A 15,343-nucleotide genomic window follows, 5' to 3' on the forward strand; every position below is an offset into this window, starting at 1 on the left:
GCAGAACTGTGTAGAATGGAGATTGAAAGTGCATTATTCATCTATGTCACATGGCGCCATATATTGCCAGTCTGGGACAGAAAATAGGAAGGTGGGTTTGTGATTCCAGGTGTAATGTTACAGGATATTGTTATGTTGCCTCAATGATTTGGTATGCATCGTGCTGTCTAAATCTGTCAGCCTGCTCAGTTTTCTAACCAGGTACTGCCCTGCCTGGCAGAAGACATGCCTTTAGTCACACTAACCCTTTACTACCCATTGTCCTCAACTCCTAAGGGAGAAAAAGGTCGAGTTCTCAAAGAAGTTAAACAAAAAATGCTGAATAATACACATATTAATAATTTCTCCTATATGTGTTTCTGGAAACACGATGATTTTAAATTACAAATCCCCTGATGAACCTCTTGTCTTCACGAGTAAGATCCAAAATACAAGTGTGATTCTTTAACCCTTCTTCAAAATATTTTTTTCCTTCAAAGCACATCCAAATGTATTATTCCAGCTCGCCAACTTTTTGGAATGAATGCTTACATCTGGTTGCAGTATAAGAACACAAAGAATTATATGCTTTCAATAATTTACACTTAAGAAGATTGAAATAACCTCCTAATGTACTCAACTGAGAAAATAAAATGCACTGAATCATGTCTGCCCTTATCTACGGTTGTGCATATTTCTTTCTTCCTGCTGCATAAACTGTTTTTTAGAAATGAAGCTCCCACTGAAAACTGACTTATTTCTATTTAATCATTGTCTCAGACTCAATTTACTTGGAGATATACTTATGTAAATGGTCAAAATCAGATCTATAAACAACCTGTTTGAAATAATGACAAAAAAGGTGGAAAGTACTGTTTTAGATTCTGCATTCAGTTCAGGAAATGTCTTGCTCTAGGAGTAAAGCTGTCGTAAAAGTTAATCTTCCCCTCTTTCTTGATAGTACAGTGTTTCACAATATCCTCACTGATTTCCTTTAAAGCTCCTGGGACTAAGGTGGTGCTAGCTTATCCTCAGTCACTAGTCAGACCAGAAATTTTGTTGTCCCAAATACAACTTTTAATAACAGTTCACAGGTCAACAATGGGAGTAAAGGGTTTTAAACTGTGTGCCTTTTGAACACTATAGAGAAATTCATTAAATAAAGGCCATTACCGTTGTGCTTCTATGTGGAACCAAATTCTCCTGAATTTGTCTTTTCCTGGATTTAGTAAAGGAAAACTATTTGTAATAAACAAAATACTAGGATTCAAAAGAAGAAAAGGATAAATGTAAGCTACTGAACATATAGCTAGATGTATTAACATATGTATTTCACTCATATGGAAATACTAGAAAACATTAAACTTCTGCATTAAATTCAAAGAATTTCTCTAAAATATTTATTATGTCTAAGAGGGCAAAGGAAAAATCTACACATTTTCTACATTGCTTGGAGCATGGTTTGAAGTTCAACAGACTCTTAAGTAAAACATTCAAGCAAATCTTTGAAAATCTAAAGTTTCTTCCTCTAGCTGTATGGAGTTCAGGTAATTTGCTTTAAGGCTACCTGGATAGAATGGAATCTATAACTTCAATATTAACATGAGGAGTTGATTGTTTTTCATGAGAAGAATCAGTGTAGAAATACAGAGTCGGTTTAAAGCTGTGAGGCAAAATAAGTTGTTACCTCAGACTTTATTCTTGAGTCACTTCCCAGAGAAGAAGAGTCAATGACATTGATTTGTGAAAATTTCGTTTTAAACTACTCACTCCTAGAAATACGAATGTCCAGAAGGTATCAGCTGGCATCTGCAGCATCTCTGCTGTAGGTTTTCTGGTCAACAGCTCTGTAAATTAGGCTGCTCCACTAAAAATAACCAGGGAATCACAAAAAAACCCACCAGTGTCTGGGCTGCATCAGCCCTGAGCAGTGGGAGGACGCTGGCTGCTGGCTCCACCTGCCCTGGCCAGGTCAGTCTGCCACTCCAGCAGTGTCAATGGGCCCCGCTTCACTTGCCATGAGCTGGCCAGGAATTCTTGTCCTCCTGGATATCATTATGTCTTTGCTCATTAGTAACTGGATGGAATTAATTCACTATGACAAATGTCTGAGTATGGTCCACTGGATATCCCTAAGAAGACCCTGTGTATACTGGCCTTGTCCCACTCAGTGGAAGTAGTTTCTCATGGCAGCTTTCATCTTCCTTATACATCCACTTATTTCTTTTTAGAGGCTTGTTTCAAATCCTTGAAAAAGGCTCTTCCTAAATCTATTAGATCCTAAATTATAGTTTTTAATGGCAAACTCTTTATTGAAGGCAATTAACTTTCATCCCCCCAAAATTATCATCAACAAATGGATTTATTCTTTGGTTGTTGTTCCTTTTCCACTGTGATACCTAAGACTTGCCTCTTTTTTTATGGCAAAACCAACTTAAGCAGTAGTAGGAAACTTACATTCAGGTCAGCAGAATAATAAAATATATCATTACTTTCACTTAGGAATGCTTGCTTGCCTCTTTGCAAACATGTTTAAAAATCACTGGTTCTTCTGATTCACAAAATAAACCAATATTGAGTGCCAATGAGGAATCCCACCATCAGTGCTAAAAGAGGCATAGTGAATATGCTCTACTTTAGCTTCAGAATATCTTTTATGATGGATTGTATTCTTTTACAATTGCCACATAGAAGATTAGAAGTATCTCAAAGTCCCACTGCAGTTGCAAAGCTTTGACTAGTTATATCCAGATCTCTTCTGGTAATATTATGTTTGCCTGGTGAACTTTTGAAATGTTATTAAGCACTTTGTAATTGCAATGGCTGGTGAGTTCAATATTGCAGTCTCCATAAATGAGTGTCATGTCAATATCTTTCATTTGCATAAATGTTGAGGGGGTTAATTTGAATACGGTAATTTTGCAAGTAGTTCATCTGCCCATCATTTTGATTGGATTATTATTCCCTGTACAGAGAGGTTTATACGAAGAATATGTAGTACAACTTGAGGAGAAAAACAAAACCAAACCAACCAAACATAAAAACATCAAGAAAACAGTGATAACTGTAGAGAAATTCCCTTAGAAAATGAATTTATTTTCTCTAATGCAAACCATAACATAAGGTTTCATGTTTGGTTGTGGTATTCCTTTTATAATCCTGCAGTTTTATTGGTTATATCATAAGCTGAGTTACTGCAGTAATATGACAGATAATATTCTTAAGCTTCTTGAAAGAGGTCAAGCAATGCCAATATTAAGAGATGACACCAATACACTCCATGAACTATGATTTAAAAGAAATGGCTTTTTACTCTTGTTTACCATTTTTCTTCCACCATGATATTCAAGTGGAAGAGAACTGTCTTCCTTATTCTGCCTACATATATTTCCTTATCACGTTGTTCTTTCCTATGCCGTTGATGTATATGGCGTTCACTCAGTTCAACTTTTATTGGATGTGGTGATATTAGCTACAGACAGTTTGCTAAGCTGTCAAATTTGAGATGGTAAATTCCTCCACAGGTCATCTCCTCTTCCTTGCTTTTTCAACTATATCACAATCTGCTTTGACTGATATTAATTTTAAATCAAGAGTTACTCAAACTGGATGGAGATATATTGGTGCTGCAGTTTGAACTAGAAAGAGAAGCTTCAGTATGACTTCCCATGAGTATTTGTTGTTAAATAGATTTTATTCATACAGACACTGCTAGAGAGACACTCTACTTAGAATATTTACTTAAAAATCCTTATAAGCAACATAATGGGTAAACTAGGCTGATCTGCAAAACAGTCCCAGATGAGAATAATTTTTCCCACCTCCATGTAGAATTCTTGCCTTCATTAAAAAAAAGGAATAAGAATAACAAGTCATTACTCAAAAGCCCTCTATTTACACTACCTTTAAAAATATCTTTAAGCTCACTGGACACATGGATCTAAAATAACAAAAATAATTTATGAAAAGTTTATTAAGATAGTAAAATCAGGTAAAAATAAGGAGACTGTAATAAGAATAAAAGAAATAGAAAACATAAAGAATATTCCCAAAACCTAGAGAAAGGAAATACTGATGACGATCTAGAAAATTCCGTAAAAGGCATATATCTGAACATTATATTTCAAACAAATGTTAAAAAGTATAGTAGAAAAGTATCTCTACAGGCTCTTATCAATGGGGATAACTACCTGGTAATACTCTGCTCAGGTCAATGTTGTAAAAAACTTAAAATTTAAATCCTTTTGTCCATCCTGGAGGTGGAAAAAATAATTAAGGATCCATGAAAAAATCCCCTAATGGCTCGTTGTTTTTATATTTCAGTAAGACTGAGATTAGGTTGTTTCTTTAAGACTATTGAAGTGTTTTATTTTCCAGACTTTTGAATTATTCCTATAATACCCAGAATATTTGAAAAACAACTTTTTAGAAATTTATTTTCCGGTACAAAATATAATTTATCATTAAAAGTTAAGGCAGTAAACATGTGCTTGGGAAATAAAACAGATATTTTAATGCAGTTCACCAAAATAACTTCTATCCCAAGATTTTTTTAGAGATATTGAAGAAAGAGAAGGTAACAGAGATATGGCAAATAAATTACACCATGATTTGGACTTGAATAGCCAGAACTCCCTGCACAGATACAAGCACAAATACACAAACTGTCATTTGAAAAGGTTTCTATTACATTGTTCATTGTGTTGGAACACCATTAAAATGCCCAATGGTATTAAAACGTATAGCATGCCCAGGGAGGTGATATGCTTTTGCTACAGTGATTATTAATTTCTACATTTTACTCGGAATCATGTTATGATTTAAAACTTGCTTTTACAAACATGTAATCCTTTTTCTTTTTTATGAACAACAAATGGAACAGTCAATTTTCAAGGAACCTATCAGTTTTCACTTGTAACTGAATAACTAAAGTTTTTTCTTTTTTTTCTATATAATTTTTTGTTCATTGCACATTTAGTGAGAAAATGACAGTTCTAAAGGCAATTGATTATATTTTCTCCACCTGTCTACATAAAAAGAGAAATCATTTAATGAAGTCATATTTTTGCATTTTACTCTCACTTTGTGTGGGTTGCTAGATTATTTTCTGGTGGATGTCATCCCGTCAGAATGACAGGGTTATATATTGATAGCTACTAATAGGGATGGCAGCAAAATATGAAGATAGCTCTCACATGGAGAATATAAAAGAGAAAGGTATTGCGTGTGAAGAGGGAAAATAGAAAGAGGTTTTTAAAAGATTTTCTGTGGCTTTTTGTGTCTTCTTTTGGAAGAGAAATGGTAAAAGCATTTTCAAGAGACTAGAATAATAAAAAACAGTGCAGAACAAGGATGTGTGTGGGAGCTCTTCCAGCCTACAAGCCAAACAGAATGTCAGTGCTGAACCATTCTGCTGAAGCACATACACCCTTACAGATATCAGTTATTCCAAAGAAAAAGGGGGTTTTTTATTACCTTAATCAGAACCTGAATATGTCCCATGGCTTTTGATGACTTGAAGTACCAGAAGCTCATCACACAAGTCCCACTTGATTCTTTCCATCGGGAACTCTTCACATGGGCTTTTTCATTTTTTAGGCTTATTGCAGTGGCCTCAAGATACAGGAAATGTCCTGAAATTAAATAATGTATTACTGAAAAATTGTTTTGGACTTTCGAATAAGATTCCAAAACTCAGCAAAGAAAATGCAGAGATATATGAAGTATACTTCCCGTATCATATATGTCCTGTACAAGTTAAGCGCTGCTTAGGATAAAAAATGACCAGATCACAGTCCCTGTGTACTTGTTTTATCAGGAATAAACTGGGAACAGTTTATAATTTGGATGGGTCTGTGTAGCAGAGAGACAATACTTCCATGTTTCCCAGCTACTCGGATTACATGTCCTTGTCCAACATCATTAGTTGCTATTTTGACAGTACATCATACAATAGCCACACCGTGATAAATTTCAGGTGGAAGTTTTCTGAAAGATAACCTTCAAAATAGTGAACCACACTATACAAAACCTTGTGAAACAGGCTAAAAATCCTTCATATATTTATAAATCATTAGATATCCCTGATGATTCATATTATTTTCAGCCATCTGTACTCTTTAATGTATGAATATTAACTCACATTTAAATTATTTAGTCAGGGGAAATTTTAAAATGAGGTGCCTGCAGTTAATATTTTCCAAAACTGTTATGGTCCTTGAGTTTTTCATTTCTGCTTTTAATCAGAAGTACAATAAATTCTGCAGGTTTTCAAATTCAGTTTTGTATTTTGTACAAAAAACCAAATGTGTTAATCACATGAGCATAACATAAATAACACACTGGCAAATCTTAATTGCACTTCTATTGTAGTTTGTATATGAATTAGAAAAAAAAAAATTCATTAGAGATAGAATAAAATGAGCTCTTTTGTTCATTCTAACTTTGACACTGCTCTGGCTAATTTACAGCCATAGATGTTTGCCATAATACTGTGAGTTTTGAAAGCTGTTTACTCCCTGAAGTCAAGGATATCTGTAACAAACATAGCAACATCTTAGTGATATTAAAAAAAAAATAGAAAATGTAAATGAAAACTTATTTTTTCTGCATCTACTATTTTGTATATTAAATAAGCCATGTACATAAATACTACAAGATATCGAAAACATGTCATATCATGGCATCAGTGTCCTCTAGGATGATGTGGCTAGGCTGGATTCAGTTCTGGAAATGATGATGTTTGTTAACACCTGTTTAAAATTAGGAAAATTACTTTTGTTTAAAGGAAAACAAACAAAACAAAAGCTATCAGAGTCATCTTTGGTAAGAAAATTTGACTGACTGAGGTGAGAGACACAGGACACTCTGAAAGGCACCTTGATGTCAATGACTGAGACCAGCACTGTGGGATCATGGCTACTAGTCAAACTTGGCTAGGACATAGTAGGACAGATAACTTAACTCCAACCGGAATGATGTAATTCTAGTTGTAAGCAAATTTTCAACATTTTAGGGTTGAAAACTGGGGTGCACATGGGAGTTAGCATTAAATGATTGCTAGATGCAAGCTCAGGAGATGTGATTTTGAAGTAAGTGTTGAAATTGCTCTGTGCCTTTCTTTGTACAGGTACTGGTGATTGAATACTGCAGTATTCTTACTATATATGACAAAATTTTAGCAGCTGAGCTGAATTTCATTTTGGTTCTCTCATGGTGAACACATTAAGTGCTGTCAGTTCTAACAACATAGCCAGATACCACCTTCACCTTTAAAAATTTGACCACATTAAAATTGTGAAAGGTGAAATGAATTCTAATTGAGAGCACAATTTAAAGACTATAGAGCAGCTATTGAGTAAAAAATGGAGAATTTGAAATCTTTGATCGCTCACCACAACAAAATCAGTTAACTTCCAGATTATAGAGTAAATTTCCAGGCTAGGGAACTAGATCAACAGTCTTTTTATACATATGTTGAGTGCATTCCATGTATATATGACAGAGACACATAACTAGTTATTCTAAAAGGCAAATGAAAGCCAGGGACACATTGGAGGGCACTTCTCTTGTACAGCGTCTTACTCTGAGATCAGCAAAACGCAGTCGGGCTGGACTGTCTCAACATTTAAAAACATCTGAACACTTAATCTTTGTGATTGTTTGTTCCTGCTTCACCCTCATTCACCTTGGCAAGCTTTCACTAGTCCCTGAGTTTCAACATATCTTCAAGTAAGCTTTGGTTTTATTGGGTTTTGTCCTTGGGCAGTTCAGGGAAACATTCAACAGCTACTAAATACAAGTCCCATGCCTTTGTGCAACTCTGCCGTGGAATATTTAAATTTAAGATCAGTTTTGAGCTCAGCTTTGATAACATCTTTGCCTGACCTATAAGAACTTCAAGGGCAGAGGATGAAGGCACAGAGCTTGTAGCAAGAACAAGGACAACTGGGTGTTTTGGCCGAAACAAGTCAGGCACTGCACTGACACTAACAAAGCAGATATATTTATTTAAATGTATTAGTTTAAAATTATCTAAAAATTAAATTATGAATAGTCATTATGGGTAACTTTAAAAATCCAGATCAGTTTCTTAACTGTTAAATAGCTTTTTTTCTATCTTCCTTTAGGACACAATTTAAATACGACTAAGCAGCTTAAAAAAAAAAAAAAAGGCACCCATGCATCTGTTTTAATCAATTATAAAAGAGAGATTAAAAAGTTTTATTACACTTTGCAAACATATATTTTTAATATGTTTTAGATGTTTGGCCCTACTCAGAACTATTGATACCCAGTATCTAAAATATTTTATACCAGTGTGGAATTTTTTTACTCTCATTCAGAATGTTGCAGCACGTTCCAACATTAGGTAGGGCCTCCTGGAAACGAGCTTAGGCTCTGGAGGAGCAGAACGCAGTGGATCTCAGAGCTGACCTAACTTACTCTTGCAAGCTGCAGCCAGACCAAATGCCTCTCTCCTGAGAAGTAACAAACTGTCTTGCTTGACTCATGCAGTAATTCATAAAGAAGAAACAGTGACAATCATTTTTTTCCTAACCTAAAGTCATCTTACAACAGTAATTAGTGTTTTGATATTGTTACAAATTTAATTCATTAAAAATGACACCCTGATTAGACATGTTAGAATCCACTTGTTGCCTCTGAAGACAGGTATGAGAAGCTTCATGAAGACAATTACATCTCATTTGTGAACTGACAACATACCAGTACTATTTCCAAATGTATGGTCCTCAGGAGGTTTAAGACTTTGAGGTGAGCTGACCCCTAGCACCCAGTTAAAATTGTCTGCCAGGGAGTTTTGCCAGCCGCATCTGCCATTCTCAAAGGTGCAGGAAGTTCCACATTCACTCTCATCTGTATTATCCCCACAGTTGTCTTCAAAATCACAGCTTTGTTCTGGTCTGTAACACTTGCCATTCTGACATTGCCAATAGCCATATGAGCAGGAGCCTGAAAAGAAAAGAATGAGGGTGTCCCAGTGAATATCACTGCCATGCATCCCAGCGAATCTCACTGCCATGCATCCCAGCAAGGTTACTGCAAGGTTACATCTCATTGAGTTTGATATTTAGGAGGGGGAGGGTGGTCCGGAGCAGTTTTATTAAAAGCCTTTGGTTTCCCTGAAGTGCCAATCTATTATCAGTTTATTTCTTTTGTATTTTGTCAAGAGATTGCCTAAATAAATGACTGTTTCCCTTGTAAAGCCTTTAAGGGCAAGCTCCAGCCAGGCATTCCTTCACTAACAAAGCTTTTTAGTCTGACTTAATTGCTGACATTCTCCTTTCATGTGGTATAGGATTAAACCATTTCATTTTAGCTGCAAAGCTGAGTTTACTTCAGCAGCCACAATTTGGAAGAAAGAGCTTTTCTATTTTAACTATAGAGGTTTGCCTTCTAATGGATTTTTTTTTTCCAGACGAGTTCAGTGGGGCGATACTGTCCTTTTTGTGCAGTATTCCTGGCATCATTGAGGGTTAATTCTGCTATTGTACAGCCTAAAAATTGCAGTACTCGTTTCACAAGATCCATTTCCAACATTCATGTTTTAATTTCAGATCAGTTTCTGCAGGGAGGTGGATTAAAAGCAGCCCCTTCAGTACATTGTCTAATCAGAAAGGGAGACACAAAATTCTGAAACAGACCCTCCCTATTTCCTTCCATTCTGCTCTCCCAGAAATAAAGCATACCATAATTTTATTTAAAAATAAGAATATTACTATATTAGATCATCCGACATAAAATTAAAATACATACTTGTATGAAAGTTGAACAAGTATGGGAAGAATTTGAACCAATACTGAAAATCACATGGTAATTTAAAGAAGGACCTGATGGAGCTAAATGAAATTCACATAAGGCTGGATTGTATTAAGAGCTCAGAATAACAGAGATTAACCAAAGGAAAATATGAGATGGTGTATTCAGCTGATGTGTTGGCAGTTTCCATCCCTAAGCCTTTGTTTATGCCAGACTTTAAATTACAAGTCTCCCAAACTAAGTGAAAAAGCACTGCCATACCCTTTTGCTGTAGACTTTGGGTATAGTGAAAGCAAGCCTTGAATCACTAGATGTTTCTAAAGAAAACAAGCATTAACTCCTCTTCTTTAAGTAAAAAAATCTTCCTAACATATACTTATTAGAAATAAATAGATAGATAGATAGACAGATAGATAGATAGATAGATAGATAGGTAAATATTGGAAAACCGTAGAAATATCTAGGAAGTTTTCCTGGGAAATAATTAATTTTCAATTCCTGATTTCTTAATAATATAAAAGCATGTATTGTGTTTGCTCTAGAAGTCTGTGTTTAGCTTTTTACAGTTGCTCAGAGAAAGGAGGTAAAAGTCTTGAACAGAAAGAAGTAAGGCAGAATAAAAGTCTGATAATGACATAGTCAAGAACATCAGGCAAAGGTCTCAAGAGGTGGAGACACGGAAAATGGGTAGGCTCTGACTAGAAGAATAAGATCTGTTTGAAGTTCACTGTTACAACTGTATGAAAGCATCAGTGTGACTTTTGTCAGTACGCAATCTCTGAAAATGGTCCTGGCCAAAAGAATGTATCAATGTATGAGTCAGTGTCTAGTTACTGAAATCTGCAAGACAGTTGGAGTCCATCAGAAGCTTCTCCTCTCTATTGATCTGCTTCAGAATTTTAATCATCTGGATTGTTTCCCAAAGAGAGACAGAGATTTGTTTTAAAATTGCTGCCTAATTAAAATGGCATCTATTTTTAGGAGCTAGTTATTATAACCCTACATTCCTTTTATGTGATTGCGCTAAGGATTTAAGCTAAAAAAAAAGAGTTTTTTCAGCAAAATAGGAATTTACATTTCAGGATGCAATCCATGCTTGGAAATATTTTTCCTTGCTGTTCATCATAATCAATAATTGCAATAACTATTGCATTTTGAGGTCCCTTTGTAGCATTGTTTTCACTTTCAGATTAAAAAAAAAAAGGAATCGAAAAGTGAGGAAAACCAAAAACAATCCATCTTGAAATTTAGCATGAATACATCTTTTCAAGCATGTGTAGTGAATGATATTATTCTGAGTCTGTAATGTTAACTTGCTTCTGGATGCACTTCCATAGTATGTTTTCTCTTTAAATGACATGTTTCTAAGGCTTTAGAACTGAAAACCAAGACACCAATCAAAACACATACACACACACACAAAAATACCAAGTAAAAAAAGGGGGGTTTTTAGCTCTTTTCCTTTCTTCCCTACTTTTTCTCAATACTAACAATCCAAACACTCTGTTATATAGATGCTTGTGGGTATAATACAGCTATTTAATTGAGAGGAACTTCTCCTTAGCAAGGCTCAGTAACTTTTTCCTCCAAGCAGTGTTTCTTAAAGATTATTAGCAGGCAGACTTTTTGCCCTATGTGGTAACTACTACAACACACTAGGCTGCAGTGGACCCAAAGGGGCTGTTAGTGTCTTTCAGATCAATAACCTCTGAATTGAGGAGGATTTACACAACAAACAGCCGCACCAGTCAATAATCCCCTTGTTTTATATACCCTGAGCAAAATCAACAGATGGAACATTTATATTTTAAAATATGGAATTAGGACAAGGATTTGTCACCTTTATTTTATAAAGGTGTTTCTCTTAACTGTATTTTGATAAAAATGTACCTGCAAATATCAAGAGAAAAAATAGTCTTACTAGCAGAACCGAAACATAGTTTATCTTCTATATCAATGAACTCTGAATAGTAATAAAGATAACATGGTGTATAGACCGCAGCATTGAGGCAGAATAACAATAAATTAAAGAAATACATTGATGTTAAGAAACAGTATCTATGTGTAGACTTCAAAGTCTGGCAAGAAAAGTTATGTTCTCAAAGAAGTAATTCCAGAGGGGAAAAAATTATTCTTTGATCTTTGAAACCATAGCCTGTGTCACAACAGGACTTTTCTATGAGGTAGCTAATTTTTATATTACTCTATAGCATAGTAATAACTTTATTGCTTGTTTAGCTGCTCTCTAAAAATAAATTAAAATAAAATTTTAAATGCTGTAAAATAAATTAACTCCATTAATATATGATAAGGTGATGCACAAGTACTCTTTTATTTATTCTTTTCTGTTACTTTAGTAGATGGAGATATTTGAGAAGGACTTGATTTTTTCCAGTATCACTTAAAAGATCTTAACATCTTTGGATGATCTTCCTACATCTCTGTTCAAAAACACCTTATACTTAAAGCTATTTTTTTTCTCACCCAAATTCTTTATCAGTCATTTGTTTCTTCCACAATATTTCATTTACCTTTTATTTCACCATAAAAATCCCATTTATGTCAGGCTGAGAATTCCTCATTCTTCCCATCATGAAGGTAATAGCTTTTTTTTTTTTTTTTCCCTAATACAACTCACTACTTTACCATTAAAATCTATTACAAGTCCTAACAATGTGTTTGGACTCATATCTGAGTATGCATTCATTTAATTTTTATTTAATATTGATTAAAACAAATTGTGGCACAGTTACTTGGATTGTCCATGAAAAATTCCTAAAGGAATTGTCTGATTACATCCTTACATTGAGTGACCAAATGGAGCCAAATTAATGTAATTTATCAGAGACAAGCTTAAGAAATAGCTTAATCATGTTCTTTAATTACCTGTAAGAAGACAAACACTGATAGTGGAAAGCTTTAATCTAGCAGAAAGAACCTGTAGCATTACATGCTGGAAAATTGAAGCTAGTGAAGTTCAAATTAAAATAAAACCATTCAATAGATAACAAAAGATTGTGATGAATTCTTTATCAGTTAAGGGCTTTAAATAGAGAGTGAACTTTTTTTCCCAAGATATATGCTCTAGTTTAACTTAAAAATTATTTAATAAATCAAGGAAAACTGTAAATGGAAACCTGGTTAATGGTATACAGGAGGTTGAATTGCGTATTAATAGTAGTGTCTTTTGGTTTTACAAAGAAAAGTGCAGTGGCAAACCTTCATTTTCTTATGTAATTAGGAGAATTTATAACAGATAAACTAAATGTTTATCCATCCTTATAGTAGCTATGAAACAGAGATGAAAATCCCAAATTTCTCTATTAGATTCCAATCTTCTTGAAGCTAGTCCTTTAAATATCTTTGCTTATTGGAAATAAAGTATGAAATTAAGCTCATAAACTTATAGATAATTAAACTCACAACTTCTAGAAAATTGCAAAAATATCATTGTACATGGTATTGCACTAGTTATGACTCTGGTCATAAACATTCAACACTTCTCATAATTTAAACTTGTTTCTTTTTCAGTTCTTATTTTATATCAGTGTAGTTTTAAAATGACCCACAAACTAATAAATGTTTGAGAATGACAGGAAACAGATTGGTGATAAGGATATTCCAAAAGTTGTTAAACTTGTGCATCTTAAATGTATTATATTTAATGATATCATCATGAATGTTTTCCAAACCTAAATCCAACCAAATGAACAGGATAGTTTACAATTCTCAGAAGCATCAGAATAACACATCAGTAGGCTTGAAAAGCTAGATCTGCTTCAAAATATTTTCAAAATACTTTATTTACACTCACATAGCTAGAAATGTACCTGTTCCTAAATCAAATCCAACATTCCTGTAGAACCTTAATCTGGTATAGAGGCCAGAGTAATTAATCAGCAGGCTAAGAGTTTGACAGCCCAGGTGTAGGGGCTCTCTAGATAATTTAGATCTCTGAATTTTTCCCTGCAACAATTACTCCATTATCATTCTTGCTCTGAGTTGACATTACTGTACGACCGAATTGCATGTCCCCTTAAAAAAAAAATTGTTAACATCTTTTCTCTAATATCTCGCCAGTATAACCCAAGGTCACAGAGTAAAGTGCTTGCATCACAGTTGATAAAGAATAGTAATAATGACTTGTCAGCACAGGATTGTCAAAAATACATCTCATTTCAAAAGCAAAGCTTTGGAAATTACAAGAATTTTTAAAGACTTTCAGAAATTGAAGTGCTGGGAAAAAAATTGACTTAAAAACTACTAAACGTTATCAGCTCTTTCTTTGTAAAAAGTCTGTTTTTTCTAGGACTGAATATAAACAGTAGAATTTTTGGTTTTGCGAGCCTCTCAAGTACCTTGACATATTAATTTGCATTCTGCACAACCCAAAGTTTAAAAAAGAACAGCTTGAGTTCATTTGATAAAGGGAATTTGAGGAAAAACTGTTAACTTTCTATGCAATAATTACTGGGGGCAGGGAGGGGCAAATTAGTGAAACTAATTATCGAAAGTACCTTTATTGAGAATAAAGTTATATCCATATCTTCAACACATGAGGCAGCTGCTCATCGTGTAAGGAATCTGCTCTGCATGGTTTCAACCCTGACCTGGCCTACATTCTTGGAGGTTAGTAAATGGAGGGAGCCCAGTGTGCTAGTACCAAGAAGTACAGAGGGTGGAGTGGCCCGGAGATACCGTGGCCAGGCTCTGTGTACAAGGCAGGTACAGGAACCAGATGGCACCATTTGCATAACTGCTGTCAAATTAGAAATAAATATTCCATTCCATCAAAAATGCTAGTTGCTGAGCTAGCAGATGTGTCGAAATGTGTCCTGTGGATGAACTTTACTCATTATAATCTCATTATAATACCAAAACACACCTCCATCCCAAAAGCTACATGCCTCCATCACATCTCTGTGCTTCCTTGACCATATTCCCTGAATTCTTTTAAGTCTATACCTTTAAATTCGAAGCAAGACAGTTTTATACCCATCAGCAACAAAGGTATGTATGGCTAGAATCACTCAAGCTCCACCTAAATGTAGAAAATAGTATAAAATAACCTAACAATAGGGGAAAGTTAGGGAAGACACCATCAATGAGAAGTCAAGGAGACAGCATCACAGACTTCAGGGATCAGTTGACAGGCTGAGCCTATCTTCTCCCCTAAAAGGATGGTTTTGCGTAAGATTTGCATGCTTGGTTATACCAAATGTTTCCCTGGGAGACTTCAAGCTTGTATTTGTAATCACTTTATTAATGCTATATAGTCACCTTAGATTATATAAATTTGGTACAAAAGTGTATTTTTTGCAACTGAAGTGTATTTTTGCAGACAGTGAATTTTGTCAATGGTAATCTAAAAAAATTTGTACCTGTTTCCTTAATAAATCTCATTATTTGTGGATCTAGTAGAGAGAAGCTCTCATTGGATGTGCTCAGACTTATAGTATACATTATACTATTCGTGAATCTGTACAAGTGCGTAAATTCAATGACCATGACCCAACCCTGCACTATTAGTGAATCCATAATTGTTTGAATTCAACATAATGCCAGACTGGCTGTTGAGCACGAT

At 34.6% G+C, this 15,343-nt stretch overlaps 1 protein-coding gene across 1 annotated transcript in view; it reads right to left on the reverse strand.

Annotated features, from left to right (window-relative positions):
* Positions 1-15,343, reverse strand: part of MALRD1 (MAM and LDL receptor class A domain containing 1) — a 257,882-nt gene that overhangs the window by 111,672 nt on the left and 130,867 nt on the right. The window contains exons 26-27 of the mRNA XM_065627902.1: positions 8,707-8,952; positions 5,455-5,612 (exon numbers count right to left, since the gene is read on the reverse strand). Of these exons, the coding sequence (XP_065483974.1) occupies positions 5,455-5,612; positions 8,707-8,952 (404 nt within the window). The remainder of the gene's footprint in view (positions 1-5,454; positions 5,613-8,706; positions 8,953-15,343) is intronic.

The sequence above is a fragment of the Caloenas nicobarica genome, chromosome 2 (assembly GCF_036013445.1).
Source record: "Caloenas nicobarica isolate bCalNic1 chromosome 2, bCalNic1.hap1, whole genome shotgun sequence".
Classification (NCBI taxonomy): Eukaryota; Metazoa; Chordata; class Aves; order Columbiformes; family Columbidae; genus Caloenas; species Caloenas nicobarica.